Source organism: Mandrillus leucophaeus, unplaced genomic scaffold (genome assembly GCF_000951045.1).
Source record: "Mandrillus leucophaeus isolate KB7577 unplaced genomic scaffold, Mleu.le_1.0 Scaffold228, whole genome shotgun sequence".
Lineage (NCBI taxonomy): Eukaryota > Metazoa > Chordata > Mammalia > Primates > Cercopithecidae > Mandrillus > Mandrillus leucophaeus.
The window spans coordinates 2702510-2723481 of record NW_012102343.1 but is presented as its reverse complement, the minus strand read 5'-3'; the positions used below and the strand labels follow the sequence as shown (position 1 = coordinate 2723481).

General features: G+C 47.6%; 1 protein-coding gene across 2 annotated transcripts in view; it reads right to left on the bottom strand.

Annotated features, from left to right (window-relative positions):
- Positions 1 to 3854: 3854 nt before the first annotated feature.
- Positions 3855 to 20972, bottom strand: part of IFT43 (intraflagellar transport 43) — a 98318-nt gene continuing 81200 nt past the window's right edge. For both annotated transcript variants that reach the window (XM_011981573.1, XM_011981572.1), the window contains exons 6-9: positions 5246 to 5318; positions 4902 to 4977; positions 4315 to 4377; positions 3855 to 4146 (exon numbers count right to left, since the gene is read on the bottom strand). In XM_011981573.1, coding sequence (XP_011836963.1) covers positions 4027 to 4146; positions 4315 to 4377; positions 4902 to 4977; positions 5246 to 5318 — 332 coding nt within the window. In that variant the 3' untranslated portion in view covers positions 3855 to 4026. The remainder of the gene's footprint in view (positions 4147 to 4314; positions 4378 to 4901; positions 4978 to 5245; positions 5319 to 20972) is intronic.

Genomic DNA, 20972 nt, shown 5'->3' with positions numbered 1-20972 from the left:
CCCACAGCTACATGGCAGAGCTGGGACTGGAGCCCCATTCTGCCTGATTCTAGAACCTGTGCTCTTTGCCACTGTTACTTACTCCTATTCCCTCTACCTACCCTTTTCCCCATTGACTCTTTGACCTCAAGGAGAAAAGCATGGTGCTGCTTGGTCAAGCAAGGCAGAGTCTACGCTTCCATATCTCTCTGCAGTAAACAGCACCTTGCATGCAGGTCTCCGGTAGCAATGAGCCCAGAAGCATCCTTACCTACTAAGCAGGAAGACCTTGATTTGTTCAAGTAACACATTTTGATCAAGCAACACTGAACAGGTGGTGGCATCAGTTTCCAATGGGAGCATGTAGTTATAAAAGCCCGTCTGGACTGTCCTGGGGTTTAGCAAGGATGAGTCACCAGTCAGGGATAGAGATGACCTAAGCTTCAGCTGCTGGCCTGCCTGGATGAATTTCTGGCTTGAGCTCTTCACTGGGAGCCGAGTTCCCAGGGAGCACTCTGTGCAGGGGCCTTATAGTGCCTCTCTGACTGCCTGGTGCAGTGGGCACACCCTCCTTCCTGGCGGGGAGCTGGCAGCAGACTCCTAACCTCTGGTCTCTGACAGACAGAGCTCATTGCTCTCCTCTCCTGCAATGCAGCATCAATAGTTCCGCCTCTTCCAGGCCAAGGCATGAAGAGGCCATGCAATAGTTTGAGGAAGGTTTTCCATAGTCTGCCTGTCAAGCCCAAGGAAGCCTGAGAATGCTGTCATCACAGGAGGGAGGGGACCCCAGACACCCAGAGGCCTTTTCTGTGACAAGCCGGGCCTTGGGCAGAGTGAGACAGAGAATCTTCTCTTTCCTTGTTACCCCCACCCCGGGCACCTTGACTTCCAGCCACTCCTCCAACAGGTCAGGCACATGCCTTCCTCCGGGTTTTTGCAAATACTGTTCCTGCTACTGAGAGCGCTGTTCCCTGGGCACCAGTCTCACTCCTTCCTTCACCTGGTCAGGTGTGTGCCCAAATGCTCCCTTCTCAGGGAGGCCTCCCCTGATTGCCCTACTAAAAAATCACAACCCCCCTCCCCAGCACTCCCTTCCCTGTGCCGGCTTCATTTTTCTCTATAGTATCTCTTACCACCTGAGACACTATCTATTTTACTTTATTTGTCCATCTCCCCTTCCAGAATGTAAGCTCTATAAGGGAAGGGAGTTTCACCTGTCTAGTTCTGTATCTGGAGTGCCTAGACCGGAGCTTGGCCTGAAGGAAGTGGCAATCAATTATTTTACAAAGTAATGAACTTCCCCATCACAGCCCAGCCTATGAACGGCATTTCTGCAGTGACCATCCAATGCCAAAGACACCAGGGGAGATTTTGTCAGAGACCAGCTGGGCTACCCAAGCCTGCTCAGAGGTGACTTGAGCCAGTCTAGGAGAAACTGGTAAGGAACTGGTTAACAAGCCATGTATGGCAGAGAAATGGCAGCATTTCTTCACTTCATGCTCCCCCATGCCTGCACCAAACCATATTGCTGCTACCTGTGGATGCTTGCTGATTCTGTCATTGCCCTCTTGGGCCACCTTCCTGAAAGGCTCTCTGAAGTCAAGTATATGACACCGCTGGATGTCACCTAAGGCAGGTATTTTCCATGTCAGATGAGAACTGGGGGGGGGTCGTAGATTCTGGAACATCCCATTTCTCTGGCACCCTGAAGATATGATATGCAAATGCTGGGAAAAGGAAAACGCCCAGACAGGACGTGGCCAGGGCACAGGACAAGTGAAGGGAGACTCAGTCACATGTGGCCTGGACCTGATTTGTCTGAGCTCAATTTGCTCAACACGGAGCTGCTCCTACCCAGGTCTCACCGCCCTGGGGCCAGGACTCTTGAGCTCACCCATGCTGCCAGGCTTCACAAGAGGGGACTGACAGAAGCCCAATGCTCTGTGGTCACTCCACAGACAAGAGTGGGGGCTGGGGAGGGGGGTGGCTGTGGACTTCTTTCTCCCGATGAACTTGTAATTCTGTCTGCTATAAACTGGATTACTTTCCCAAGCTGAAGACAGCAGGGGTAACAGAAACACAGGTGTTAAGGCGCTGTGGCATCAGAACTTGGAATTCCAGCTCCGCCACTCAGCTGGATAATCTTGGGCGATCTCTTAACCTCGCTCAGCCTCAGTTTCCTCATCTGTAAAATGGGATAACCACAGCATCTGCTTCACTGGGAGGCTGTGAGGATGAAACCTGATCATTCCTATGTGCTGAGCCCAGCACCTGGCATGCAGTGAGAGCTCCATGTCAGATCTCATTGCTGCTGTTGTTGTGAAAGAAAGGGAGAAAGGAAGCCAGCCCCTAGCCACTTGCTCAGGTTGGCTGGAGACCTCCAAGGTTATCAGAGTCCTGAGGCAGTTGGATTTCCAGTAATTAAGGGAGTAGAAATACAGCCTCTCTCCTTTGGGTTTCAGAATGATGTAGACTCAAGCAAAACTAGCCTGGATAGAAACTTTTCAGTGGCCATGGGAATTATTCCAAAGAGGGGCTGCCTGGGCTAAAAGTGTGACTCTGGAAAAGGAGGAAATGGAACCCTAAAGCCACTAAATCCCCGAGTTTATAATTAACAGACAAGCATTCACTCTGCCTGTTCCGGAGCCATGTGGCTCGCCGGGGAAGGGCACCGTAGTCACACAAAAATAACCCCCCACTGGGTTTTTGATGTGTTGAGCCTCTTTGTTTTTCTGAATTTTAATGAAGAGCTTTCCAGGCAGGATAAGAGAAGCACTCAGCACTCCCTATGGCTGGGGAGTGGGCCTTAGTTAGCTGCTGCCAGCCTAACCCAAAGCCCCATCCAAGAGAAGCAGGCAGTGAAGGGGCTCTGTCCTCAGACAAAGTCTCAGGGAGGAAAAGAGAAAAACAAAAACAAAAGATATCTCTGTGTAGGAGAAGGGTGGGACTCTGCTCCTGATCTCAGCACATCTTGGAACCAGGCGGTTATAATACTTGCAGCAGTGGAGATGGCTGCCACGTACCTGAAACGATAAGGAGAAGGGAGGCCCAGGCTCCGTAAGAGAGGGCTTCCATGGAATTCTCAGGGCTGCTGGCTGGCCTCTTCCCATGAGAATCAGAAATGAGGCTCTGGGAACCTGTAGAAGCTTTTGGAGCTCAAGGCATGGGTTGCAGGAAGAGGGGAGAAAGGAGAATGTTTCACAACAGCCACCAAACCCTGATGCAAGTGAAGAATGGGTCTCCTTATCCGTCCCGCGGCTTCCTCCTGCTGCTGCAGCTGCCTGGAAGCCTATGATGCAGGTGGCAGTGCTGCATCACTAAGGTCACAAACAAAGGGTCCAGAGCACCCATGGGAAGGGAGGCCCCGCCCCAGAACCCCAGCGGGCAACTGTCTGCAACCTCCTGAGAAGTGAATACCTTTCAGCAGGAGTACCCACTCCTCCTCCTGAATCAAACTCTTCCACATGCTCCACAACAAGGCCGCGAGTTTCGAGTTCCTATCAGCTGGTTTAAAAGTTCTCCTAAGCCGGGCGCGGTGGCTCAAGCCTGTAATCCCAGCACTTTGGGAGGCCGAGACGGGCAGATCACGAGGTCAGGAAATCGAGACCATCCTGGCTAACATGGTGAAACCCCATCTCTACTAAAAAGTACAAAAACCTAGCCGGGCAAGGTGGCGGGCGCCTGTAGTCCCAGCTACTCGGGAGGCTGAGGCAGGAGAATGGCGTGAACCCGGGAGGCGGAGCTTGCAGTGAGCTGAGATCTGGCCACTGCACTCCAGTCCGGGCAACAAAGCGAGACTCTGTCTCAACAACAACAACAAAAAAGTTCTCCTTCACTTGTGATACATTTTTCCAAGAAGGGACTGGAAAGAAATGGAGGAGATGGCACAGAATAAAGCAATGTATTGCAATGGAATTATCCAATGTGGTTGACTGAATATAAATATTTTTATTACAAAATATTCCAGGTAAAAATTCGAGCTGCTTGCAAGCTTCTTTAGCTTTCAGCTCACTGCATTTCTTCATGTCTAGAGCATGGGTGACGGGCTCAGGTGTGCCTGGCCTGCCCCACAGGGTCCTCCTTCTCCGTCTGCAGTGGGTCCCACTCAGTGAGGACCTCTGAGGACACCTCAGTGAACAGATGGTCCCAGTCCCAGCCGACGTCATCCTGCCAAGAAGGGTTTCGCTGGGTAAGACAAAGAAAGGCCTTTTCCCTCAACTTTAGCTGACTCCTCCCTCCCATCCAGTCCTCAGGGAGGCACAGGCCAGCCCGGGAGTCGGCTGGTTATGGGAATGCCAGAGCTGAGAGATCGGGGAACTGCTGCCACCACTGTACCTCCCGGACTTCATGCTCTGGCGCCAGCACTTTGGTGAGGAGTTTCAGGTCGATCTCTCCATCCTGCGAATGCAAACAAAAAAGGTCAGCCTGAGGACCTTGAGGGCTTTCAGGCAACTCTTTCTCACAGAATCAGGATCAGTTTTTGTGTATCAGAACTTCCCAAACTGAGACCTGCAGGAACGCCTTCACAAGAGAGTAAAATCATGAATAAACCACATGCCCACTGAGAAATGAGGGAGGGCTATGCTTCCTACATGCTGGGCGTGATTTGGGGCAAAGGACCATACCAGGAGGGCAGAGCGTGACAGCAGCATGTCCACAGGGACAGAGGGAAGTGGGGTGCCATCAGGTGCCAAGGGGGCAGCCAGGTGGGAGCCTGGCACTGAGAAACACTGGAATATGTTGGGTCCAGGGTTGCTGTGAGGTGAACGAGGATAAAACCTGCAGCAGAGGTATGGGCACCAGGCAGCCAGCCTCAGGGACTGGTGGAGGTGCTGTACAGCTTGGGAGGAACTGAGAAATCTCTACGGATTGGAGCCCGTTGCTTGGGGCCCGCCTCTCTATGCAGAAGTTGTTCCACTCACCAACGTCTGAATGGCTGAGTACTTCATGAGGTCATTGTCCAGGTCACGGTAGGTCATCACCCGCTTTATCTGGATGCTGAAGGAAAGAGAGAGCGAGAGGAGGGAACCCCAGGCAGGACCCATTCCAGGAGTGCTGCTGGGCCACTGTCCCCAGAGCCTTGTACACAGCTGGGGATGACCAGAATGGGAATAAAATGTCTTAACAAAATGGGAACCCTGGATGGAGTCCAATACCAGAAAGATCCAGACTGACATTGGGGGCGTCAAAGGTCCACTGTAGATGATATCTGGAGTGTATTAATTACATGTTCTTTGCTTCCCCAATCATATCTGATTTAACCTACCTGGGAGGGGCTGCCACTTGCAAAACAAAGTCTTCTTCCTGTACTTCCTCCAGATCCGGAATGATAGGAATATCTGCAAGGAGAGGCAGAAGCAACACTGTCTGCAGAACTCACAGGGATTGTGCCTGCTTCTCCACTTCTCACTCATTCCCCTTCCACACACCAGCCATGGGGCTGTGGGCTGGGGCAGGAAGGACACTCAGATACAAACCGGGGGAGGATCAAAGGTGGTGTTTCAGTGATGCCTGAATCCCAGGCCTCACTCCAGAACCTGCTGAGGTAGAACCTCCTGGGTAAGGCTCAAGCATCCGGATTTTTTTCCCCAGGCGTTCCTTGGTGATCCTGATGCATGTGACAGGATAGGAGCCACTATAGTGGATCTCCAAGGAGAAATGTAAAGAAATAAATGTAACAAAGGGCTTATTAGAGGAGAGGAAAGAAGAGGAACTGACAAGTGAGCCTGGCATGGTCAGGGACAGAGGAATTGAGAATGTGTAGTGCCACAAAGCGGATGTCGCAGTGAGTGCCACTCCTCATGACCCAGATCTCTATGTGCATTAGCCTGGGAGTGCAACCATCAGGGCCCTCAGCCTGCATCTCAAGGGCGTCTTCCACCTAATGACATAGGCTGACTCCCTGGGATCCAGGTCTCCATTCACCAGATCTAATGTAATCAGTGATGCTGATTCTACGATCATGCTTTTCTTGTTGTCTCAAGATTTTCCATCTCTGAACTCTCCAGACAATGTAAGAGGAGACACGAGGTCATTTCTTTCACCAGTCCAACAAAATCATGCAAATAGAGAAACTGGGAAACCAGTCCATCCCTTAACTGTGGCAACTTGCTTAAGTGACCAAAAATTGTCCATGTTCTCTTGGGTCAACCTAACACCCTAAAGAAACATTTCCTTCTCCAAATGAGTATCACTGGTTAAGAGATTTTGTTTTAAACAGTCAGGGGTGGGGGAGAAGAGAGAGATGGTGCAAGAAAAAAGGCCTGGTGGGGTGAGACAGTCCTGGAATTCCCAAAGCAACTATAAATACGGAGAGAAGGAAAAAATCCCAAAGAGAGACTGGTGAAGACATCTTTCATTTCTGCTTTCATGGATTGAATTCACTCTTAGTTTTACAAGAGGTGCAAAATCGTTTCAAGAACAGCTGAGAAGACCCTTTTGCCACTTTCAGGCAATTCATGATTTAGACTTTTCGATCACTCTAGTCAAGCAATGCCAGAGGATGGAAATGTCAGTTCCAAGCCTGGTGTCTTTATTATGACTTCCGACTGTGGAGGCACAGGTGTTGTACCTGGAAAAAGAGAGCATGCAAGGGAGAGACAGAGACAGAAAGAGACAGGCAGCGAAAACAAGGGATAAAAAGTGTGAAAAGGGATTAAAAATAAAAAGAAATTGCTGATAGGGAAAATAAAGAAGAGATACATTCACCACCCCCCAAATAATGAACCACATTCAGCAAGTCTTATATCTAGAAAGAAGCTGTTCGGAGCTTAGATTATCTCTCTCTATTCTGCTAGAGAGTTGGAGATGGAATGCTCTAAGATTCTATTTCTTATGCTAATAGAAATTTAGCTTTCTTTTTCCCTCCTGTTCTGTGTGATTAATACAGTCCATTGTGCAGGCTGCTGAGAATGCTGTGCCCCAGGCTGGTGAGACTGCACAGGCCCTGCGGAGGGACAGGGAGGAAGCTGGCTGTGCCATGCACCATCGGCAGCGTGACAGTTTTGGAGTGCGCCTGGCTCTCCTCGGGTGCAGAGTCCAGCCTGAGATGAATATTCAGAAGTTGGTAAGAAAATGCCCCGTGCTGAGTTTAGGGCTCAGGACAGGGTCTTCCCAAACTCCCCTTTCCCTCCACAACTTTAGCATTTGGGTCCTGTCAACTCTGCCCAGCGTCTTGGGGCTCTGAGGAATTGCACTTCTGCCCGATGACCACTCTCACTCCCCACAGGCGTCCCTCTTCGTCCCCAACCCCCTCCTCCAAATGTGCACAAAGTGTGTGGGGCTGGCCCATCTGTGACAGATCAGAGGTCAGCTCAGGCCTTGGCAAAGGGGCCGCTCAGAGCGGCGCTGGTGGGGCTGGCCACACAGTGGGATTTCTCTCTAATTGGAAGCCTGGTGCCCAGCAGAACTCGGTGAACCGCCTGAGTGGGACAGAGCCAGCGATGACAGCCAGGCCAAGGCAAGCTGGAACATTCTTGTGCGGTGACAGCTTGAGCCATCGCAGCAGAGGCAGGCTATCCAACTCCAGCCCCCAGCAGAACAGGTGTCTGCAGAGCAGGTTTTGGGCAAACTTCAAAGAACTTCAGAATTTTACAGTTTCTGATTTACAATCACAGGCAAGTGCTCATGAGCACATAACATGTTCTCGGGAATTTTTTTTCTCTTTATCTCCTTCCCTCCTCCCCACTCCCCTACTCTCACATATACCACGAACGAACACAGAAGAAAAGAAAACAGCCTTAAGAAACCAGCTTCTTCACAAAATTACCTCTGAGCAGTGATCTGGCCTGCCTCCAGTAAGAGACAGTGACGACCTGCAAAGGCGGACTGGGGATGCAGCCTGATTCAGGTTGTAAAGTCTGACATGCAAAACACACGATTTTAACAGAGACAATACGAGGAAGACAGGACTCAGTTCTGGTACTATTGAAAAGCAACCACCATTTAAAAAAATCCAAAAATTATGTTTACTTTATTTCCTTTTCTTCAATTTTGCTAATACCGAGAAGAACATGAACAGCTGCAATGAGGTCAGGGGCATGCTATGTAGAACTCCTGCTCCGTGGTCAAGAGGCAGGCTCTGGAGGAAGGAGGGTCCGCTCCAAACCCTGGCTCCACCACCTACTAGTTGTGTGACTTTTTCTCTCTATGCCTCAATTTCTTCATCAATAAAATGAAGATCAGACTCACGCCCACCCAGTCAGTTGCTGTAAGTATTAAATGCAATGATCTTTATACAATACTAGCACTGTGATCAGTGTATAATAGTCAATAACTATTCTTATGGACTTAACCGATATTATAATATTACATATGTAGAGAAACTATATGGCTCCACCTTCATTTTCTCCTGCCAGTGATGACCATTTTTCAGAAGAGAACACTGAGGCTAAGCAAGATTAAGCAGCTTGCATGGGGTGAAACTATGAGTAATGGACTTCAGTGTGGCTGTGATGCCTGAGCCCTGCCACGCCCCACACAGGCTTTCTTCTCAAAAGTGAAATGCCTTCAAAGACCCCTCCTCCTATAGTGAAAGGGTGAGACAGCTGCCCATGTTCAAGACAGTTTTCACTTAATGTCCTGTGAAACTTAGGGTTAGTAGGGTTAGGGTTGAGGAGTTAAAGAAGGAAGGTATTTCTGCATTGAGGACAGGGCAGCTGAAGCTGAAGGAGAAGCAGGATTCGGCTAGGCGGGGAACATGTGCAAAGGTGCTCGGCAGTGAGAAGTAACTGGCAACACTGGAGAAATGGAAGGCGGGACGTTGTGGCTGGGCTACGCCAGACCCCTTCCAAGGCATGATGGGGGAAAACCCAGAGGGACTAAGCAGGATAGAAAATGCATGTTCCTTCCTTAGTGGATCACTTCTGAATCTAACAAGCAGAAATAAGAGCTTCCTACTTTATCCTTCCATAATACTTTATTCATGGCCACGGGGTAGCTCTCATTACCTTGCAGGAGGTAGAATCCATGAAATTTGCCCCAAGTCTGCCCCCTGGATGATGAACTAGCTGAAAGCAAAGCCACAACCCAGCATCTGTGCATTCCAAGGACTGGAAGAATTAGGAACAACTGAATAGAACTGCATTCAACAGATGCTCCTCAGGTCAGGAAGTGACACACACGGAAGAGCCATGTCAACCTTCTCTACTTCTCTACTTTGTTCCAATTAGAGTTGCTACTGAGTCCTAAAGCTGCCTGAGTAGGATTCATCTCACAAGAACAAAGAGTAATCCTTGGCTACTTCCTGGATTTGATAACATCATAGCAAAGGCTTTGGCTTCCTTCAGACCTGCAAGGCCCCCTGGGAAACGCTTGTGCATATCTAAGAAACAATGGATGCGTGGAGACAAAGTTTCAGAGGAAGAGTCATTCAAACTTGGTCCAATATGGTCCATTTGGCATCCACCCTGAGGCTGGGTCACACTGCTCTTCACCAATCTCCACATTCTGGAAGCACCCAACAGAGGCTTATGAATGCACAGCAACAGCAGTACAGATCTATTTGAAAAAGAGAGATCGCCAAATGGGAAACCCATTTTGATACTAGAACACTAGTCTGCCGACACCCAACACATCTACCCAATAAATCGTTCAGCAGATGATACCACAGAAATAAATGGGTGCTGCCTAAATAAATAGAAACTTATGGAACACCAATTGATCAATTACAACTGGTTTCAAAGATGTGAGCTGTTGGATGTGAGGGCAACTGCCATTTGCCCTGAAATACATTCATTATGGATAATATCATCACATGTGCACACTAAAATGCTAATTACCTAGCAGAGTCCCAGAAGGATCCTTTTCAGTTCCCGTGGCCTGACAGTCAAAAGCCTACCTGCCTCTTCCAATGAAGCCAGCCCCAAATCTCTGTGATGCGTTTTGTGATAGCATGCACAAGACGTTCAGATCCAGCTGTTGTTTGCCTGTTTGGGTACCGCTAGAACAGAAAGTGACTTCTTAGATTGGACTTAGCTTGCAATGAGTATACCCCAAGCACTACCCAGCTCTTCACCTGGAGTATAAATCTAACTCCAGCAGGAAGGAGAGAACAAAGAAGACACCCCAATCTGGCCCCTGGGTCCCACCCAGGCAGAGATGTTTCAGGCAGGGAGCTTCTTCTCTCAGTAACCCTTTAGGGTCTACTCTGCTAATTTTCTTGGTTGGGGATTTCTGAGTAGGATTCCCTGGTCGTGTTCAGAAGGGCTTCTATAGAATTACAGAGTCTCTTCTGTACTCCAGCACTTTCTCACCTTGACATCTGAGCAAACGATACAAATGGTTGGCTTAGCTTTCCAGTTTCTTTAGGGTGCTTAATGACGACACCACCCCGCTCACTTCATTTACTCAATGAGCTTCCAAAGGCAAATGCTCTGTTTGGTTACACGCAATCTCTTCCCAAACTTCTTTCCCACTCAGTGCCCTGGCCACTGCAGAGCACTCACAGGCTGTTCAGGGCTCACATCCACCACACCCAGCCAAGTTCAACAACCAATCCACATGAAAGCGATCTGGACATGCTGCTTAAGGACACCCCAGTAAGAGCAGTCCAGACAAACCCCTGATTCTATGTCCAAAGTCACCAGACACTCAGAACTCTCCAGTGGAAGAAAACAATGCCCATGTTTTTAGGAGATGACAACTTAAAACCAGAGATCATTATAATTTTTCTCTGCATCTGCAAAACTTTGTTTTACTGAATGCTGTTACCTTCTGCATCACGTATGGGGAATTTTAAACAGGCAAATGGAAGAAGGTCTGATTGAAGATGAAGTTAAGTGAAAGAAATTGGTCTCATTTAGCACATGACAGGATTCATCTGTGTTCCCAAGTCCACTGAGGTGGCATCATGGGCGTTTCATATTCATGAGCTGCTGCGACACTATGTCCCCTCATTTACAAAGAGCCGTGTTCAGCAAATTCTGTCCCTGTGGACACTCCGTGCATTTCATGGTCTTGTCAGAGAGACATCAAACGCTCCAGTAACCAAATACCAGAAAATGGCTTTAATTAGTGGATCTCAATCGTATAAATAATTTTTTTTCTAAGTGAAAAAATTGAGAATTTTTTAAAAGGGAAAAGAAAAGGGAAAGCAGGAGGCAACAGGCTTCAAACACCCGAAGGAACGAGGGAAAGAGGCAGTCTCAGAGGAGCTCCTGCGTGGTCCCCTGCACTCCTCGAATCAGGGGACAAGGGGCACAGACACGTCTCAGGTCTCTGGCAGGTCTGCGTTATGAAGACGTGTCCCTTGTGATTTCACCTGATTAGAGCTGGGTCCAGGGCTGTGCTCGTTACTGGCAGGTAGGAGAGAAAGAGTCTGAAAACTGCAACAGTGGCTACGGAGCCACGCTGCAAAAGCTGTGGACTAGGACTGACCGCACGCAGCATGCGCTGGCCCTGCAGACACAGCGGGGCGTATGGTCAGGAGCCATGCACGAGCAGGTCCCTGAGGAGGTGTGCGATGGGGAGGCAGGGAGAGGAGGCCCTGTTCTGCAGCGCCAGTTTGGGGTGCCCATATGTTGAAATGCCTCCGTGCTCCTCCAAACTGAATCTCTCCTGATACTGCTGGGATAAAAGGATCACAGACCTTAAGAGGAGGAAGATCAAAATAGATGATTGCTCCTCACAGCCCCCCAAGCCGTGACGGCTCTCTTGGCTGACAATGGGTTGCGGAGGGAGGTTTGGACTGAGTTTGGTTTCTGAGGTCGGCCAGGCCTCAGCACAGTTGGGATCTGGCTGTATCTTCAGCAGAGAAGGGGGTTTGTAAGCATGTCGACCTGGCTGGACCTCATGTTACCCACAGAGGGATGTTAGCATTTTTCTGAAGGAGCCACGACTGTCTCCTCCCAGACAGCAATGTTCCTATCATCCCACCCAGGTCCACTGAAGGTTATACAAGAATCAGTATTGGCAATGCAAGGTGGCGGCAGCCGGGACTCAGCCTTGCAGGCCTGAGAGTCAGGCAGGGCCCTGAGGGGACTCTCTATAGGGAAGAGCCCAGCAGTCTCAAATGACCCCATTCTGAAGAGGACCCTGGGGCCATCTGCCCGGGTGACCTTTAGGGAGTACTGCCCCACTGGTTACTGTCTATTGAAGGAAACGAAGAACCAAGTCCTGCAGTAGCTCTCTCAGAGCCTCGTGCAGGCCCCAGCTTTCATCTGTGGAGATGTGTTAAGGACAAGGAGGGGTAAAGGACTTTAAACGTGACGAAGAAATAAAGTGGCTAGAAGGAATGGAAGCCGCGGAACTCTCCACTCTCTTCAATAAGGCCCAAGATGAGTGATCTGGTATTAATGTGACAGAGAGCACCTTCTCAGAACCGCCAGTGGAAGAACATTAGAAACCAGGCATATCTGATTCTATTTCATCCTCTTCATGTTACACTGAGAAAAACAAGACAAACTACACTGCTTTTATTCTAAATCCTTAGGTTTTGTATTTTTCCTTATATATATTTATTAAAAAAATGCTCCTTTGATCGGTGCCACTCGTGACACCCCCACATACAGAACGCTTCTGAGCGGCTCCCTCTGCGCAAGGCCACTGCTGGTGACAGCCAGCTGGTTTTGATCACAGCCACTCGGAATCGAATTTTCATAAGACAGATGAGGAGTCTTACTGCTGCTCACTCTCTTATCAGATGAGAAACAGAGGGGGAGGGGGAGAACGGGTCCTGAGGGAGCAGCGCAACAATCAAGGGCGGCGGGGCTCTTTCTCTGTCCCTCCGCTGCTGCAATTTTCAAAGGAGTTCGCCTCGGGCACTTTTAAATGATGGTGTCTCAATTCTGTAATCATCTTTCAAGAGCTTTCTCTTAAAGGGTCTTTTAGGTAAACCTAGTCCGTCAACCACACTTGTGGACTCAGGAATCACATTGGTGTCCTCCTGAGTGTGTATATAGACAAGTACACACACAGAGAGATGTGTGCACATGTGCGCACACACACTGGACATCTCTGAATGTTCAGAAAACTGACAGAACCTAAAGCACAAAAGGAAGATGTGTCACTTGGCCATGAAGTTTGCCTCTTGCAAGGGTCAGAGGATTCCCTATTATCTCTTCCCCAGATTTCTGCCCTATGTAGGTTTTGCTGCCTCAAGTCCTCCTTTAGAAACTTATCTCATGTGTGATGTGTCAGAAGGAAAAGACTTCTCCACCTGAGGGCCAAGTGACATCCTAAGTCCGACCTCAGATGCACAAACATGCTTGTCCCTTCCCATCTCACCTAGGCAACAGCTAGCTGCCAGCCTTCAAACAGAGAAATGAACCACAGCCTTCTATTCAGGAGAACACAGACAGTCACCAGTCATCCCAGGCCACAACCTGTTGTGTTCTGGGTTACAAAGACTACTGGGAGCAATTCTACAACTACACCTATCTTTTTCCATTGCAGAGAACATGGTGCCTTTTCTTTATATAGTTCCTGTCACTGGAAACAGACACCCTAGAATACTGAGCCTCTCTTTTTCTTCGGGTCAAATAAAAATCAAAGCAGTCTAAGATCTCCCTGGGCAGTGGTCCTCATCAATCTAAGGCCGCTCTCCTGCTCGCATCCTCATTCACCCGCTCCTGTCACAACTGTGTGGAGGTGGAGAAGTGCTCGCGCCTCTTCCTGAAAGCTGAAACGCCACGTACAGTTACCTCTGGGACAATCACACAAAACTAAATGGGATTGGCTTTGTCCTATCCTGATCCTGTCTTCTGTATTAAACGAGGACAGAATCCAAGGAGGTATAGCATACAAACCCTGATCTTGATAATGATTTCGGATTCTCTTTTACTTTTGTCAGTGCTCAATGCTGGATGATTTGCTATTAATCACAATCCCCCTAACAGACTATAGCATGACAGAATGCTGACAGAGCTTTCTCTCTGTGTTCCTGGAGGAAGGTTAATACAACCTGCTTCGTTTAAAACATGCACGCGTGCACATCACAAGATTTCCGTTTTCATTCTTCACATTCTACCTCTTCAGATGCATGCAAGCAAGCTGCTCACATAACAAGGAAAATGGAACCCCAGAGATATTACTACTGTCAACTGTGTTTTGAGCAGGGATGTTTGTGATGGTATGTTCGAGAAGTCTTGTGTGACCAAGACATTTCAGGGCACAATTAGGGACTCTGGCCTAGCCCTGCCAATGCCACGGGAGGTCTGATCAAGACTCATGGCCCTGTGGAATTTCAGTTCTCACCAAACCTCTCCAACTCTCCAATACTCACACTGCAATCTGTACAAGCCCAGTGAAACTCCTCCAGCCCTAAAATAGGTTCTCCCCTCTGAAGGATTTAGCACAGGCACTCTTGAACTCATCATGTAAAAGTAATCTCCATGGATTTGACGGAAAAAAGACAGGAATAGTCAAACCTGAAGATTCTGCTTCATGTCACGAGAGCTTTAAAGACCTGGTCTCTTGTGCTTGTCTCTATCCAGCCCAGGTCCTGCTGTAGACAAGACTTGACAATGATAGGAGCAACAGAACTGAGGACATGGCCAAGAAGTAAAGCTGAGGATCAGGATGGGGGAGCCAATGTGCAACAGGCGGCTGGAAAATGGGTGGAGACAGGCTTCCTCCATAAGTAGGGCTGTGAGCAGGGGGGTTAGGAGACACAAAGACCACATCCGAGTCCCAGCGCCACCACTTCCCAGCTGTGGTATGCTGGAGCAGCTCGCACTGGCCCCAAAGAGCCACTTGCTAACTTCTTAGGAATTTTGCCTGCAGGTTGTCAAACAGAAACATCATTAAAGATGAAATTATACATTCTTATAACTAAGTAGATTATATTAAAAAGAAAGGTAATAAATATTCGAAACTCACCACTTCTTGAATTTTACTACATGTTCCTATTATCTGTGCTCTTGAGGCTATGCGTGCCTATTGTGTACCTGTACAGAGGAAGTAAAGACTGTGTGACAGTGCTGCTGCCCATCTCTTCCCACCTCCGGAATCAGTGATGTCATGCTGGGAGCTGGAAATCAATCATGGTGGGAGTATTTACACCACAGACTTGGCACACACTACCAATCAGGACCTCTCCCTGCACCTGGAGAACACATCACTGCTTATTAGCCACGTGACCTCGATGAGTTTTTTAACTTCACAAAGTTTGGTTTCCTCCTCTGTAAGACAGTGATAATCACTGTGTCTCCTTAGAAGTATGAGGATTAACTGAAGTACGGCAGGTAGAGCAGTCGGCATAATGCCTGGTTCATGGTAAACACAAACATTAATTACCAATATTATTTCCTAGAAGAATGATTTTTCAAATTTCTTACTCAATATCTTGTACACAGACCAACATCTAACAAAGCACTGAGACAAAAGAGAGGGCAGCTTAGTCCTTCGACCAGTAAGCACCAATCCACCTCACCCAGTCCCTGTCCCCCTATGGATGTGGAGCTCCTACATGCGCATGTGTTAGGAAAGGTTAGGGAGACTGAGAAAGACCTTAATGTCTAGTCCTAGTAACTCTGAACTTAGGAAAACAAATTGAGTTTAAGGAGTGTTATTTGATAAAACATCAGAAGTAGTGTGTTAGGTCATTTTTGCATTGCTATAAAAAAATACTTGAAACTGGGTAATTTGTAAAGAAAAGAGGTTAAATTGGCTCATGGTTCTACAGGCTGTGTAGGAAACATAGTGGCCTCTGCTTCTGGGGAGGCCTCAGGAAGCTTCCAATCATGGCGGAAAGTGAAGGGGGAGCAGACACGTCACATGGAGAAAGCAAGAGCAAGAGGGAGGGGTGGGGAGGCACCACACACTTGAACAACCCGAACTCACTCACTAGCATGAGGACAGTGCCAAGGGGATGGTGCCAAACCATTCATGTGAAAGCCAGCCCCATAATCCAGTCACCTCCTACCAGGCCGCACCTCCAATACTGGGGATTACAATTCAACTTGAGATTTGGGCAGGGACACATATCCAAATGATATGAAGTAGTTACAATCATTTTTTTAAAATTAGGGAGGCCAAGGAACCAGGTTTAGGAACCACCTAGGAAGTCTCATATGCTATATGAAGCCTAAGGAAGCAATGCCAACATAATGAAATGTTCTTACTAAGTGAGAGTGGAGTTGAAGCATCAGGGTTTTCACTGATCAGTTCTTAAAGAGTTCTTTCTACTTTCTCTCTGTGACAAAGCTGTTTCGGCTCAGAGTGACTCTGCTGTTTGAAGAAGAAGGGATGAAGGATATGGTGAAAAAATTAAGCAAAAAATGAGAGTCCAAAAGAGAGTTAGAAAGCCCAGAGACAGATGAATAGGAAGAGGCAGAGACAGTGGGACGACAGTCCTCTACAGATAGCATTTTTCTAATTCCATTGACAGTCTAGCATCTCACATCTCTTCCAGCCTTATTGCCTGGCTGTGTTCAGCCACTTTTACCTGTTTTCCCTGTTGACATGGATGGAAAATTGAGCAATTACCCTTAAACTCAGCACTTTCAGATCATCCAGATCGCTACACTTGCAGAATTAAGTCTTCAATCACCCCTGGCTAGAAGTGGCTCAACCCAGCTTGTCCTTTAGGAATTAAACACTTTTTGGTTAGCCAGAAGGATTTATTATTCCTAAGGTTTTGAGGTATTCAATTCTGCCAAAACTGGACCTCAGGATGCAAAGGAGCACGGCCCTCTCCAGCGGGGGCGAGGCATGCCCAGGTTCCCGAGAGGGAGCTACAACTCCACTCAGTCTTGGGCTCTGCTAAAGGGCAATGGTTAAACCTAAGACTGAGTTCTTTTCTTAGGCTCCTGTTTTCAGAGACTTTCTACTGTTTAAGGACATATTTTGGAGCTCACAAATTCTTTTGTAACTTGAATTTAGCTCTGAGATGAACTTTTGAAAGTTGAGTCCATATCTAATTGCATATTCAGAGGTTCTTCCACCTGAACGTTCTTCATCTTTTTTAAACGATAATTTCTTTGCTCCTGTCAGTGTGCCTCTTAATGCCCATGTTCAGTCTCACTTTCTATCCAGAGTTGACTTCCTGAGAACTGGGTTGTAGAGCTGGAAGAGACTACGAAGGCCTGGAAGAGGTTAAGAGAGGGGACATAACTTTGTACTTGCTGTCTCCTCTCCTCTCCTCTCTAGGAGTCTCCTCCCTGGCCCCTGACTTCACACCCTCCATTTCTGACAACTCTACTCTGCCCTCAAGTTGAAGTTTAAAAGTCATTTCTCCAGAGTGGCTTTCCCTCATCCCCCAGTCCAAATCAAGTCTCCACTCCCTTGGTGCTGTCCTCGAGACAGTGAACGAGTTATGGTTGTTTAAAAGTATGTGGTGCCTCCCCTCCCTCTCTCTCTTGCTCCTGCTTTCGCCACGTGACATGCCTGCTCCCCCTTTGCCTTCTGCCGTGAGTGGAAGCTTCCTGAGGGCTCCCCAGAAGCAGATGGTGCTGTGCTTCCTGTACAGCCTGCAGAACCATGAGCCAGTTGAGCATCTTTTTCTTTACAAATTGCCCAGTCTCAGGTATTTCTCTCACAGCACCTAGTGCACTCGTTCTTCAGGGGACTCAGTTGCAGTTTGTCCTTTCTTATTTTGCTGTGTGACTATTTGTTTAAGCCCTGTTTTCCTGAATAGATTGTAAACTGGATGAGGGCAAGGACAATGAAGTTCGGATCATCATCGCATCCCCATGCTTAGCCCCATGCATCACAATCACACTCAGAAATATTCAACAAGGGGTTGTAAATGAACGAATAAATAAATGAACTCATGACTTGCCCAAAGTCACTTGTAGAGACTGAGTTCAAGCCTACTCCAGGTCTGATGTTCTTTCTCTAACACCATACAACTTTCCATGACAGAAGAAGTCTAAAGGCCTTAGGGCAAGCTGGTAAACTTGATTCCAAGAGCAAGAATGGATGATTATGCCACAGAAGGATGGTCATCTCAGTAAGACAGAGCAGTTTTGCCATCCTACAATTTGGGGACTGTGAGATCATTTGGGACTCTGGCTGTCCATCATTCTCTAGCTATTTTCCAGAATCATGAATCCCCCCTTCCCTGAAGCATTGTGTCAGCTATAGTTGTGGGTAATTCCACCTAGAATCAGCAAATCAGGTGAGTGGCAATCTTCATAACTTAATCAAAGGCAGTCTATGTGGGAAGGATGAGTATCTATAGTTGGGAAAGGACCAGAATCAAGACCTATCTCTGCAGAATCAGCTTCTCTTCTGGGTACTATGAATTCCTTATTCGTTCTCCATGTGGAGTCTCTTACGCCAGACATCTTTCCTTGGAAGGCCTTTTGCATTCTTCTCTAGCTGGTCAACTCTTTCTTTTCTTTTCTTTTTTTTTTTTTTTAGACGAGTCTTGCTCTGTTGCCCAGGCTGGAATGCAGTGGCACAATCTCGGCTCACTGCAAGCTCCAACCCCCAGGTTCACGCCATTCCCCTCCCTCAGCCTCTCGAGTAGCTGGGACTACAGGCACCCGTCATGCCAGGCTAATTTTTTTGTATTTTTAGTAGAGACGGGGTTTCACCACGTTAGCCAGGATGGTCTCGATCTCCTGACCTCGTGATCTGCCCGTCTCGGCCTCCTAAAGTGCTGGGATTACAGGCATGAGCCACGGCCTAGCTAGTCAACTCTTATCCATCCTTCAGGACCCAGCACATATTCTTCCTTTCTCCTGAAGTGCTCTCAGCCCTCAGGGACCAGTTCCTCTTCTGAACTCATGGCCATTAGTAATGTAAACCACGAACACAGGAATGACCATTTGCTGCCTTTCCTACCCACTCACCTGTTGTCTTAGCTAGGGAACTTTCGCAGTGCCTTTTACCTTTTATGCCTTGTCCCCCCAACAAAGTTTTGTGCTCCTTCAGAGCAGTGACCTCACAAGGTCTGGTGAAGGATTTGCAAATCAGCTCCTAAAGGTCTAATCCAACTTTCAGATACATTTTGTTCTGTTTACAAAGTGTTTTTAAAAATTATTTCTGTCATTTTTTAAAAACATGAAATCAAAAACTTTTAAGCTATACCAGCCATCTCCTCTCTGGGTTCACCACAGGCCCCACCATCCTTTATTTTACACTTTCTGTTTCACGGGTTTACATTATTTGCCTGGCTTCTAGCGGAGTCTGAGCTGGTAGCCTGGTCATGGTTTGCAAATAGTCCCCATGTAGTACATTCTTGTTAAGCAATAGATCCCAAAGCCACCTCTGATGTCACTCACTCTCCATTTCTCATTCCGAAAACACACCTAATCTTCAAAGCTCCTTTTTTCTTCTTTTTTTTTTGAGACGGAGTCTCACTCTGTCTCCCAGGCTGGAGTGCAGTGGTGAGTGCAGTAGTGTAACCTCGGCTCACTGCAACCTACACCTCCCGGGTTCAAGTGATTTTCCTGCCTCAGCCTCCCGAGTAGCTTGGATTACAGGCGTGCACCACCACACAAGACTAATTTTTTAAATTTTTAGTAGAGACAAGATTTCACCATGTTGGCCAGGTTGGTCTCAAACTCCTGACCTCAGGTGATCCACCCACCTCAGCCTCCCAAAGTGCTGAGATTACAGGCGTGAGCCACTGTACCTGGCCTCTCTTCTATTTTTCTCTTCTCTCTTCTAGAAAGGCTAAAGCATGAATGGATGGAGAAAATGCTTGTCTTCCATCCCTAGGCATCAAAGGTCTGGAAGAGAGCATGCATCTTCCCAAGGAAAGAATAAGCAACACATACCATGGATGAAGCAAGGGAGGCTGAATGTTGAGAAATATACATAGAGAGAGACATGTCTCCTGCAAGTTATCTATAAAAGACTGAAAGGAAGAGAAGGAAGGGCATTTCCTTACTGGATCAGAAGCTCCTGAAGGGCAAGGACTGTCTCATTCATCATTAACTCTTGCATCTAGAGCAATACAGGCCACAGGAGGCATTTGATGAAAAGCTGCTGGCTTTCCTCAATAAAATCTAATCTCCAAGGCTGGTGGTGAAAGGAGACTGTCTACTGGGAAGGGGCCCTGACCTTGGATCCTCATGTCTATTCTCTAATATTCACACCTCATCCTTTGGAACTGGTCACCAATCACGTGTCCCTACAAGTGTAAGAAAGTGATCAGCCCCTTCCTAAGTGACAGCGTTCCTTGCACAGACCACCTCAAAGAGCCTGGATGTGATTTTATTAGGAACCACTATGTTTCCTTACAGGTGCCCAAAGATCTGCTTAATGTCATTGCTGAATGGACGTCCATGGATGATTCAGGGAAATCATTTCGGAGTTTTCCCACTCACTGGATATTCTAAGTTCAAAGGAGCAGTCTTCACTAGCCAACCAAATAATTCTCTGAGCAAAGATAATTCTAGAAACTAGTTATATGTAACATATGATTTCTACTGCATAATGGATTCTAAACATTCATATACAGTGAAATGGACTAAGTCAAGTGTGAAGTGTAACATATGAACTGCTTTTCCATTAAAGGACTCAAGCATACCTGCATGGAAAACAGATTTATGTTGGAGAAGAGGCATCCCTCCTGGAGGGTAAAAGCAGGAGCGCTCTCTGACAAGAAAGGGTTTCATGCTTCAAACCTCCAGGGCCAAAATAAAGGCCAAATTGCAAATTTCACATATCAAGTTTATGAAGGAGGAAAAAACACTAGAGGTATTCTTCAAAACAGGTATCTTTCTTCTTTCCTTCCTTAATGAAATTTTATTAAGCAGCCCATCAGTCATTCTAGGCACTCTATATTACAAATCTGGAAGCTGACATTAATATACCTACCTGTGGAAGGAGATGCCAGTGTATCTGAGAGTTGTACCATTTGTTAGAGCCTGTAGGCTAAGAACAAGGGCCCTGAGGTCAAGATCCATATTCAAACCATGGTGCTGCCATTTATTAGTTGTGTGACCTTAGGTAAGGTTTCCTTTCTTTCCCTTAGTCTGCTTTAAAATGGGGTTAATGAGCTGGGCACAGTGGCATATGCCTGTAGTCCAGCACTGTGGGAAACTGAGGTGGGAGGACTGCTTGAGCCCAGGAGTTTGAGGCCAGCCTGGGCAACATAG